This window comes from Helobdella robusta (genome assembly GCF_000326865.2).
Source record: "Helobdella robusta unplaced genomic scaffold HELROscaffold_1, whole genome shotgun sequence".
Classification (NCBI taxonomy): domain Eukaryota; kingdom Metazoa; phylum Annelida; class Clitellata; order Rhynchobdellida; family Glossiphoniidae; genus Helobdella; species Helobdella robusta.
This window is the reverse complement of record NW_008703570.1, coordinates 4,447,143-4,460,029: the sequence shown is the minus strand read 5'-3', so window position 1 is coordinate 4,460,029 and position 12,887 is coordinate 4,447,143. Positions and strand designations below refer to the sequence as shown.

At 30.4% G+C, this 12,887-nt stretch overlaps 2 protein-coding genes across 2 annotated transcripts; one reads left to right on the top strand and one right to left on the bottom strand.

Annotated features, from left to right (window-relative positions):
• On the bottom strand, positions 1-454 carry HELRODRAFT_158837 (hypothetical protein; the record flags this gene model as incomplete). Its single annotated transcript, XM_009010808.1, has 2 exons — positions 1-299; positions 370-454. 2 exons carry the CDS (start codon positions 452-454, stop codon positions 1-3), a joined length of 384 nt encoding a protein of 127 aa, XP_009009056.1.
• A 3,567-nt stretch (positions 455-4,021) lies between these two features.
• On the top strand, positions 4,022-10,677 carry HELRODRAFT_158836 (hypothetical protein; the record flags this gene model as incomplete). The annotated part of the gene is made up of 6 exons (XM_009010807.1): positions 4,022-4,042; positions 5,165-5,414; positions 6,847-6,997; positions 9,198-9,309; positions 10,044-10,048; positions 10,536-10,677. 6 exons carry the CDS (start codon positions 4,022-4,024, stop codon positions 10,675-10,677), a joined length of 681 nt encoding a protein of 226 aa, XP_009009055.1.
• Between the last annotated feature and the right edge of the window lie 2,210 nt (positions 10,678-12,887).

Genomic DNA, 12,887 nt, shown 5'->3' with positions numbered 1-12,887 from the left:
TTAATTCTTTGCCTTTAAACGTGATCCCAGTAACTCTGATGAAATTTTTGATAAATTCAAATCTCGAACAAGGTCGTTTAATTTAGCCTGAGAAAATGCTCCTCTAGAATCTGAATTGCTAAGCGAAAAATTGTCTTTATCAGTTTCAACAACATCGTCGTAACTTGATTCATCATTTGGCAAAACTTCTGCTATGTCAATTGGTATCGGAACAGGACTGTCATCTCCATGAGGTACTGGTCTCAATGCTGAAGACAAATTAGGATGTGATAAATCTTTTTTATTCTTGTTGTTAAAACCTTTGGTGTTTACCATGCATAAGTAACAATAGTCTGTGTGACTTTTGGGTTTTCGCCACGTCATTGGAACTCCAAAATTTAAAGAATTTTTCAAACCTCTGCTTCAACTTCTTAGTCCTTCTACACATGTCCTGCATACAACATGAGGTGCCCATGGTTTATCTTCATCACCTAATTTTATTTTAAAATATGTACGATAAATTTTTTTCACAAATCCATTGATGAACTGCACAAATATTGGAAAATGAATTTGGAGAATTCAAACAACATCTTTTGGAATTCGAGCTAGTAGCCATGTTAAATCAAATGAATTAAAATGAATAAAATTTCAATACTAAATAATGAGTTTATTTTAATTAAATGGGCAGGCCTAGATTTTGATGATATAAGCAATTTCATATACATATGTGTGTGTCTGTGTGTATACAATGTTGTTCATGTGAGTAATGAATATATACACAGATACATGCACATATATATTGGATTATCATTATATCATTGAAATATCAGACGTTATCTTGATTATGTCATGTATTTCAGTTGATGTTTTAAACCATTTTTTTAGAATTATGAAAAAACTGTACGTGATAGAAAAAAAATGGATTACATATTTGAAATCAGCACATTGAAATCTATAAGAAACAATTTCATTTTTGAAACATATGGTATCCTGCATACCAGTGTATTATAATTATATAATTATAATTCTAACATCATTTCTTCTCTTGCTTCCAATAGGGCTTAAAGACCAATTCCAATTTTAAATTCCTACAGCAACACATATTAATATTAATAGAATTAAAAATAGAATGTCTTAAAATGAAAGCAGGAAAAAATATCAAATTCCAGAAGATATACAATACCCTCAATTTATTTTATAAAAATGAAAACATAGTAAGCCTCATATCATACATAAACATTTTCAACAAATTCTAATTGCCACGTTTTTCAAAAGATTCACAACAAAGAAAAGACCAAAGGCGTACCAACTAAACCCGTAAACGGTAAACCGTGTAATAATCTATCAGCGCTAAAACGCCGTAAAATTGCAGAAGAAAAAAAAATTCCATGGACTTACTTCTGTTGCTAAACACTTGATAATAATAATTAATAACATGCTATCAAGTCGCAACGTCATGGCAAATGTAATAAATAAATAACAATTTAAAAAAAATTAATTCATAGCTTGACGTCATTGTATCAAACAATATTTTGTTTACATTTATTATTTTTAAAAATTCACTTTTCAACTGTAAACATGTAAAAGTGGGTTGGGTTTAACGGCCTGTTCTTCTGCAAAACTCGGTAGGTGAAATGTTTTTAGGCTTTTTTTTTTATAATCTTATGATCTTTCTTTGCATAATGTGTATAACTAATTTTCGTAATTCTCAAAAACCACATCTCAGCAGCGTTAATCTTTTTACTGATAACCATGCACTCTGTTTTGTTGATATTAATTTGCAAGCTTTTCCTTTTACTTTCAAAAACCAGTTTGGAAACAATTATTTGCAGTTTTTCCATTGAATCTGCTATAAGAGCTTATATTACATTCTTAATATTCACGCCTCCAATGGATATTCCAGGTAGGGTGTTGCTTTTATATTATATATTCATAATTTATTTATTGTATAATAATAGTCAGTGTAATGTTAGGTTAGTCATGAGGTTAAAATTAGATGAGTTAATACTTAAGTAAGTTAAAACTTAATCTTATTAAACAATTGAAGATTTAACATTTAAAAAAGACAAATTCAACTTTAGTATTAGTAATATTAGTTATTATAAATTTTCTAATAAATACCAAACGCTTCAAATTTGAATCAACTACCTACACAGATGATGGTAAATGTTACCAAAAAATTTTTTATTTGGGTAGAATGTGAATTATAAAAGGGAAATGAATGTACTAAAAGCAAAATCTGTAAGGAACCTGATTAAATTTTAAAGATGAAAAAATAATAAATAACGATATGATAAATAACTTTTATTTATTAATAACCTGGGAAACATTGTTATTTCTTAATTTTCTAAGTTACTGTATGATTTAACCATGACAATTTTTAAGATTTCAATCTCCTTTGAATGTTGGAAGCAACACTTTATGGGTAACAAATGGTGCTTATTGATAACGTCTTAGAAAGTTTCAACCATTTTTTTATAATAAAATTCCTCCAAATTTGCTAAGAGGAAGCAATTGCCACTTCTGTAGATGCCCCTGGATAAACCATAATTAAAGAGATAAATTTTTGATAACAAGAAAACACAAATTTTAAGAAAAAATTTGTCTGATGTTTTAGCACCTGGATGTGAAAGATTATGGAAACTGTCAAACATGGCTTTTCCCAAATTTTCATGTATACATAGGCTGGGACATGGTGTTGATATATCACAAAATATTTTTCAGTCATCTTTGATTGGGTATTGTTTTAACATTTTGATTCCTATACTTTTGTCCAAAAATGATTATAAATTTATAAATACTATTAGAAGGAAAAATAATAAACAATAAACATTTAGATGAAAATGGAAAATGATTTGTACAAATAAGCATAGATATTGAAGTTTTTAAAAACAAAGTTTTGATAAATAATGGCAGGACACCCCAATGAGGTGTAGATAATAAAAAAAAATTTTAAAAAAATCAGTCTAAGTAGAGTCAGTAGTGTATTACCGTACTATGGCTGACTTTACGCTCAAGAAGTGGTAGAGGATTTCAAAAAGAAGGTGGAAGAAGAGAGCAAAGTTGTTTAAAAAAAGCTTTGAATGAGAGAAAAAAGTTGCTGGTACTGGAAGAAGATATGGAAAAAGAAGGTCGTAGGAATAACATCTTGATATTTAGAGCAGCAGAAGAGGTCAGCACAAATAGATGATAGAAGAAGTTATGACAAAAAATTTGTAAGTGAGCTGCTCAATGATGTGCTTCATCAGAGGAAGAGATTAAAAGACTAATCAGAATAGGTCAGAAAGACATGAAAGATAAAGGCATCACAGGGGACCGACCCATACTAATTGAATTTAAAACTCACACAGTAAAAAATAGAGTTTTGGAGTCATTAGGAAGTCTGAAAAGTGCAAAATATGAATTCAAAAATATATATGTAGCACAGGAATGACCAAATCAGAAAAAGACTATTGTAGAAAAACAGTAGAAGCATCCTGGCCAAATGAAAGTCGTAAAGCTGAATGTTCAAAACTAATCAGCAATACAAATTATTCTGAAAACAATCAAGATAAAGGAAAAATGGAGATTTTGTATACAAATGCAGATAGTTTTTTAAACAAAAAAGGCAGAATTAAACAGTTCAATATTTACATTTGAAAAAAATTACTGCAATAACAGATAGTTAATAAAAATAAAAAAATCCGACTCCGACTCTGGCCCCTCAAAAAAATCCGGCTCTGACTCCGGATAAAAATCTCTGACTCCTGGTTCCGAATTCCAGAAAAATTTTTAAACTCTCTAGTAAAATTTCTTTTTTTATGTTTTAACACATACTGGAAAAAATGTTCAACTTTTTCATCATAATTTCACCTTATTATCACTACTATATAAAAAATACTTCAAAAAACACTTAAAATCAGTGTCTATCGGTCATGGAAACAAAAAAAATGTCCATAGGTACCTGACATAAAAATTAGAAAAAAGTTATAAGTAACGAAAACGTAAGCAATTCTGCATTTGACAGAGCTGCATTATAACGAACAATAAAATGTGAAAAAACATGCGCAAAAAATATTGTCCGGTCAGTGAAGGTATTGGATGACATTTTTTGATCATGTACAACTTCCGATAGATAATCGTTCCATAAAAACCAACAGAAGTAAACCAATCAAGTACCGCATCACATTGCCAATGCCGAATGAAACTGATCGTTTGTGATCAACAGCGTGGAATCCAAAAGACTCAGTAAAATTGCTTTGCAACAGTCAACATGTCGCCAGTTGTAATGACGCCAAAAATTTTAATCAGTTTCAGCAGCAGTACTGGCTGAACTGGTGGCCGCAATTTATTAGAAGATATGCAACTAAACAGAAGAATCAGCTTTTAAAACAAAATTGAATGAATGAAAAATGAAAACAAAATGGCCGACTTGAGAACCCCGTGACGATTTTTCAAACCTGAACGATATTTTAATCCAAAGACAGAAAAATGGCCTTTAGTCTAAAAACTTTACCATAACCGAGGTTGGAACCGATTTTATCTTATTAGCAGTGAATTTGACAAACTTCAGTATTTTGCCTCTTAGATTAACCGCAAATATTTTAATATAAAGCCTATATATATGATTGACGAACATGTAATGCGATATTTTTCTTCTTTTAGCCACGTTCTTTTGTACTTTTACCCGTTGTTAGAGATAGCTATATCATTTACCATCATGTTTCATTCATTTAAAAAAAATCGGTTTCCATTACCTTTTGAATTTTTGAAATTAAATTAATTAATAAGTTTTTGTTCCCATTTTACCCCTAGTTCTTGTAACTATATTATTTATTTTATTCTTTTTTGAAAAATCAGAATCTGACAAACGCAGAAACTGTTACAGCATGCACGTCAAAAGTATAAAATGATAACGAAAAATAAATAATGGAGATAAAATGTTTAAGCATGAAAAATATGAATAATAAAATATAATAATGTTTTAAAAGGGCAAACAAATAAAATAATTTATTAATAGACTAGTTAATGACTTATTAAGTTAGTTATATGATCGATAAGAAAAAAGAAAACTAAATTGAGTAAATGATAAAGTTTTATTGTTTATCATTTCTTCATACTTTTGATTTTTTTATTATTATTGAAATTTAAAAATTTTTTTAAGAATTTCTAATTTGCCAAATGAACTTTTTTTGACCCTAAACAGTGTATTATGGAGTCTGAATGCATATGCTTCACTATACCTGACGAGCTTACAAGTTTGACCTTAATCGTGGAATGTCAACGGTTGTATGTTCACAAAGAAGTTTTGGCAGCTTGGTCGCCCGTTTTTAAATCCATGTTCACTAAAAATTTCAAGGAAAAAGAGTTAAATGAGATTGAGCTGCCCGGAAAAAAAGTAGATGATTTTATTGAATTGTTACACTGCATGTACCCGCCAATTAAACAGATATCAGGTTATTGCTAGGCTGGTGGTTAAACTTTCTATTTAATAAAAGCAATCCTTTTCAAATATATACTTTTTGTGTGTCGCTATATTTTAATAAATAATAAATCTTAATCATCTGAAGTATCTATTTATCCTTTTTTTCTTTCAATATTTAAAATTGTCTGTACTTATGATTCTCTTATTCAAGTTTTAAATAAAGTTGTTGTTCGACCCATTTATAAGCAATTGTAATTGACCCACAAATATTTTTGCTATAGTCCACAAAGCTGTTAAAATTTATATGTTTTTATTTTTGATTGAATGTGTTTTTAAATGAAAATGATTGTTAAACAAAATGAGCCTTAAACGACATGAGTTTAATGAAATGAATTAGATAAAATGATAGTCATTCTTAATTTTATAATAGAAAAATTGTGCCTGTATGAAATGACAAACAAACGTTAGAAGCAACAAATCAAAAGGAAATGATCTTAGACAACGTGACAGAGAGCTCATAAATTTTGGATAGTGCCGTTAACGTAAAGAACGATAAATGAAGCTTTGTTCAATATGGAAAAATCATACATGTATATCAACATATTCTTTAAGTAATGATACATTTCTTCATGTCATGACACGACATGCGATCACCGATTTGTATTTGAACTATTGAACGAGGCGAAATTTATACGTCGAAAATTTAATCCATAACATATATTGTGTTAAGTGTTCAGTTGGTCTTTAGAAAGTTGCAGAAATTAGTCCTGCGCCTTGATTTATAGAAACTATCATAATGACTTTGCACTATGTAGAACCTAACATAGGTTCATGGTAAAAATTTTTTCAAAAAATGTGACAAAAAACCACAAAAAAGCTCACAGGATGTAAGGAACAGGAAGTCGAAAAATAAAATACTTGTCATGATAAGATTGCATAAATCCCTTATGAGACTACACAAAAATCTGGTTTTTCTATTTTCAAAAAATGAGGATTTTTTTGAAAATGTTCAGCAGAGCCACAAAACAGATAACTATGGGTATTAAGAGAAACGGATTTATAAAACTAAAACTGAGAAGGGCAAACGGTGACTTGATTCAGATTTATTGGCTTATGAATCGAAAGGAAGTGTGTACGTTAAAGATTTTTCTGTAATTGTTATTGTACTTTAGCAAGAAAAATTAAATCATGGAAAAACAGGTGGAATGGAGCTACGTTTCTGAACACATTGACTAAAGCAACGGAAATGATGCCGATGTTTTAAAGCATTTTACAAATTTTTGTAATGTTAAACCGGTTGAACAGTTTAATGGCGCTCGTGAAGCGAATAATTCAATTAAAATATAAGTTTGACTAATTAATTAAATTAAAGTAAAGTTTTTTGATAATGAAACAATCGAAAATTCCAAAAGTTTTCATTTGAACATTACATTTCATACAAATTATTGTCTTTTTTGTTAAAGATGCTAACGTATACCAATTATTACCTCTGGCGGAAGAGTATCAAATATCTGAAGTGAAAAAACGATGTGAAGACTTTTTGCTCACCAAGCCTGGTTGCATGGGATTATTAGTCACAGGACAGCTGTATAACTTGCCTCAACTCATTTCCAAGTCAGTTTTAGGGCATTTGTTTAAATAAATTTTTTGAAAGAATCATTTGGTTGTCATCTTATATTATTATCTTAATGCTTATTGTTTATTAAAGACATAAAAGTAAAAGAAAATCACTTGTGACAGTGTCTTAACCAGGGCATCGAACCTGAACTAAATCGTAACCGAAAACCGTTAAAAATCGAAATTTTGCTCGGAACAAAAACCGAACCGAAATATTGTATGCTAGTTTAGCCGAAATCGAAAACCGTAACGAAATAAATAACAGTTCGATGCTAAAAATTTAAAAGAAAATATTTTTGTCAAATTCAGAAAATAAATATTTAGATAATATTTCGTCGTTTGAAATTCTATGTTAATCTTTATTATCTTTGAAATTTTTTTATATTTCTTTTCGTTTGTTTTTCCGACTGAGTTCGCCGATAATTTGGGTAAAAATTTCCACGTGAAGAGTAATCCAATATAATCGGAGAAATTAGAGATCAAGTGCGATCATCTTCAAAATTTTGAAGTACCAGCTACACAAGTGAGCCTGGAAAGATCTGTTTTTGGATTAAAATTTATCTTCAGAAACTGCAAAAGTGGTTTTAATAAAAACATTTTAGAAGATATATTAATAATCAGAGGAAATTTTCATCTTTTTTAAAACAACCATATATTTATATTAGTGATTTCTAAATATCTTTGTAATAATTGTTTTAATTTGTTGAAAAAAAATATTAGAAACGTTTCCTTTTATACTGAAAACATTTAAAAATAATTTTTGTTATTGATTTCTTATTATTCACAATCTAAAATTTAATTCAGATTGGCATTGTGGTGATAGTTGGATGTCCGTATGTCCGTTACATGCGTTTAAGGAACTATGCTTGAAAAAATTAAGTTTCGGAGCGAAACCGAAAACTGAAAAAAAACGATATCATTTCAGGAACGAAAAACGGAACCGAACCGAAATTCGTTTGGCTGATTGAACCGAAACCGAAACGAAAAAAATTGCGGTTCGATGCCCTGGCCTTAACTATAATTTTGTCCCACAATGTTTACATGATGTTGACTTTGATGACAAAATTCTTCATATAGATACACGTAGACACGCACACATACACATAATTACAAATAATGGTAAAAAATTTCAAAAAATAAAAAATCATACAGAAACGTAAACAGACATTCAATCAAGCGAGCAATTAACGAAACTTAAACAATCAGCATACAAATAAAAGTGCCCGGTTGGATGGTTCATCAGTAGAAGGATTCAGAGGGGTTTATAGGTACTAGCAAAAATTTTAAGATTTTTTTTAAACAATATTAGATTGTTTATGTTTCTTATGTTATGGGGAATTATATTGTTCCAGATTTTAGGAGCGGTATGAGATAGACTATTGTTGATTAAGTTTAGATGTTGTAATGTAAAAAGTATTAATTATTTTGTCTAGTCTAGTGATAACTAATTTAATTGGATTTGAATATTCGAGGAATGCTGAGGAATATGGAAGCAAATTTTTTTTTATAAATTTAAGTGTAAATATGGTTTGGTCTTACAAACTCCGTTAAGTAATAAGTTACGAACGGAGTGTCGGAGTCGGATTTTATGTAGTGGCCGGAAAATGTTATTTGTTTAAAAAAAAATTTATTTTATTTCCTGAAAATTTTTTCTAAGATTGTATTTTTCAGAGATTAAATATATAAATATATGTAGTGAATAATGTGAATTAATGAAATCACGGAGTTGTGAGTTGGAAATTTTTATCCTGGCTACAAATGCTCTTCTGGTCACAGAACAATGTAATGCGTCAGGCTGGGAGATCATTATCTAAAATGATAGCTCTGGTATGAAAAGTCATAATGATCTTTCTGGAAATGTTATTATTGTGGAAATAATTATATTGTAGGAATAACACTTAGTTTAATACGTTATAAACACGCTATAAATAAGCATACGTTAGTGAGTTTAACTCAGACTATAAAGTTGCTCTGTCTCGCGTTGTTTTTTTTTTCGAAATCTGTTTGTATTTGGACGGCAATGTGCGTGAACAGCGTATGATGCGACGATTGCGTGTACATAAAAACTACAAAAATTGTAAGCTTGTTTATAAATATGAAAATATTTATAATAATGCTTTTTATGAACAAATAGTGTCTGAAGTTTTTCAAAAACTAAAATATCTTGAGTTGAGACAACATTTTTTTCCGTTGGCAGGGCTCAGAGAATGTTGATCGTCCATTACGTCGTTCGAACATACTCGGGTCCTGAACTATCTCTGGTAGTTACATCGATTAAATATTCAGCATCAGGACACTGTCGAAATGATGTAGATGGGCGCAAGACATCGAATCGACTTAGTTCTGCTTTTTCTTAAAAGCAAAATGTTGAGGTTCAGTGTTGATCAATCTCAAATGGTCATACAGTTATACTGGTTGTTGTGCATCTTGCTACGTTATTAGCATGAAATATTTTTCGTCTCGAAAAATTTTCCTCGCAGTTTTCTTTGAATCACTGCAGAGCTTATAACTGTTACGGTTGCGTTTGATGTTTGAGAACACCGAACCAAGAATAGCAGTGAGCGGGAGAAGAAAAGAACAGTATTCGTTTGGTTAGGCTGGACACGTGGTTTCGTCAATACCGGGAACTCATCAGCAGCCCGAATACCTATCGGAATAGTTATCGCAGTTTCTTATAAAGCCCGCACAAATCACCTCGCTAGCTCATGGTGTTTTATTTATTTGTTTTTTAGTCGCTAGGATTTTCAATCTGACATAACCAATTACAATCTTTGATGAGAATGTTCTCATTAGAATTTGCGAAAGACGGTTTGAACGTTTTTAATTTAGAATCGCTATAAAGTCATTATTATTGCTGCGCTTGTATTATCGCGTTCGATGGCAGATTCAGGCACCTTCAACCATCACACTAACTCGCTGCCCATATTTTGGCGATATGTGACTTCTTACAATCATTTGAGTAAAAGGCTTTTATCGGTTCACTATATTTATACAGTTAAAGTTAATTTTTTTAATCTAAAATATATAATATATTATTTGTTAGGAAAGGTTCGCGTCAAATACTGTTACCATCAATTAATGAGATAGTTAAAGTAACTCGTTAAAGTGGTTGGAAAGATGTTGTACACGGAGTTGAAGTTAAAACTTTCAATCGTTAGGATTTTGTGAGCACCTGTGTGCTAGTTTTATTTTTCTATTATACAATACAGGGTTTGAGGTTAAGCAATGTTACTGTTTAGTTTTCTCTCTCAGGTTCTTTTTCTTGCTGATTTTTATATCTCTCCAGAGATTCGTATGTCTTTGACTTTTAATTAATTTATTCAATAGTAAAATTATCTTAACTTTTCGTGGTATTAACTCTATACAAATCATTAACCAGTGATGGAAAAAGAATCTATAGTTAGGTTAAAAAGTAAAATCTGCGTTCACTGATGCAATTTTGAAATTTTTTTTCTCTAAAGATTTTTTTCAAATAGTCACCTAGAAATTTAATTTCCACGAAGAATTGATGAATTACTTTCATTTGTAAAATCAGATGCATCGACGCCGTGAGGTGCAAGAGTTTCACGGAACTGCAGAAAGATCCCTTCTATGATAAATTGCATTCTGAAAACCTCATTAACATATTGCAACTGCGGGTTTTAGATCTTGAAGCTGCCGCCGAGCAGAACAAGTGAAATGTTTTGTTTTATTTTGATAAATATTTATTTTATTGAAAAATTATTATGATTATACTTGATTTTTCACAATCATTAACAATCTTTTAAAATAAATAATAATTAGTAAATCGTTTTTTGGATAAACTTGTTTTTTTGCTAAATTAAATAATGGTTTATTTAATGGTTTCATGTGTGATTTGAAAGCATTTAGTTGTTCAGCAACAAATATTTTATTAGTTTTAGAAATCACTTGAGATTAAATGGTACTGGTTTCATGAAAAATAATACTACTTTTCCAAGAAATTTCACAACATCTCTAAAATATTTTACAACATATCGTAATTATTTTACAACATTTCTAAATCGTTTGTAACATTTATCATTAAACATATTTTATTTGTTTTATTAGAAATATAACGAACTCTGGGTTCAGGGGTTGGTTAACAAAGGTTATAAAATATTTTGAAGATTAGGGTCTCGTGACCGAATGGTTAGCGTGTCCGTCTACTACTCCCACGACCCTGGTTCGAATCCTGCAGTTTCTACGTAACTTGTCGTATGTTGGCCGGCGATATGGCTCAGTGGTTCAAATGCGCGCTGAGTCAAACATCTCAATGGCTATCATATACTCAGTGTATATGATTCGGTGCTTGCATGTGCCCATAAATGTGTACGTCGTGTGAAAAGGATAAACAGCCTTTGTGGCGAAGATGGCTGCTTCAAATCATCGGATGAAGATATGAAGAACATAAAGATATATTGATAATATATATGTAACATTGTAAGTGGTTCTGCGTTTGTCAGCTGCAAATATTAAAGACTACAAGAAATATTTTAGAAACACTGTAAAATATTTTGAAGATGTTGTAAAATTTCTTGGATAAGTTTTAATATTTCTCGTAAAGCCGGTATATATAAAAGTATATTTATATATATATTTTGTTGTAAAGCAATTGCCTTCCAAACAATTTGATTAAAACTTTCGAATATGGAAAAAATGATTTGTGCAAATATTTTGTAAGGAATGCGATGGAGCATGCGCACACGCAGTACTTTAAGATGAATTTTTGTTGGTTGCATTTACATCAGGCTTCGAACATTACCTACATCCCGAAAGTTCATGTTCACCGTTGAACTTTTAGGAACGCATTCGGTTTACACAACAAATGGAATAACGGCATTCAATCGACATGTCAGAAACTCCGGATTATGGAAAATTTCTGGTGGATAAAGAAGGCTGAAAATTTGCATGGATGGTTGATATTGGTGATGTGTAAAAGATGTGAGTGAATGAAATAGAATGTTGGGCAGGTTCTTAAAAGGATTGGATTGTTTGTAGAACCTCTGTCCCTCAACTTTCCTTCCTTGTTACAAATGCTTTGCGAATAACTAGAGAAGCTGAATTTAACTTAATGGCGTCTTTGAAAAGGCGTCGGTTCCGTTTTGATCGTACCTAGGTAGATCTCAGTAGAAAATAATTATCGTCTGGTTCATCGCAGAAAATTTTTATATCCATTTTTATTTCACAACAGTACTAAGTAAAAAGGGTGGGGAATGGAGGATGAGATGTATGTAGTTATGGGACTGGTCGGATGTGATTCATTCAGATATGATTGATAAAACATGCAATGGTTTTTGTAAATTTTTCCAGATGTTAATTTTTTAATTAATGCAATTTTTCGGCTATTGAAACACGTATGAATTTTTCACAAATATTAGCTGCAACACGTAGTTTAATTCATTTCATGTTAAAATGTGGTTAGGTTACGATATTAGTAAAATTTAAAATAGCTAAATAGTTATAGCAATTAAACTAAATTTGTATTCAGTAACTCCAGATAGTTTACGGAACAGAAACGTAATGCATGTTTGATATTTAAACACAAATAAGTGAAGTTATTGTCTTGATTGAGAAATGCTAATCATCCTTCAAATAAACGAACAGATTGTGTTGAAATATTGAACGCTTGAATAAATTAAATTTAGTATAACTAACTGAAAATAATAAATGGAAACAAATTTTTTTCCTTTACAATTATTTTCAATTTTTATTTTAAATTATGTCATCGATTTTTTTCCGTAATTTGTTCCTAGTTCGTGGTCCTGAACAACTGATGTGAAAAATTGAAAATTTTTTCTCCCTTTTCAATGCACGACATCTTGCTCCGGCTTTTTTCTCATACCTCGTTATATTTAAAATAATTTTCAAGAGCAGATGGGAGGTTTAT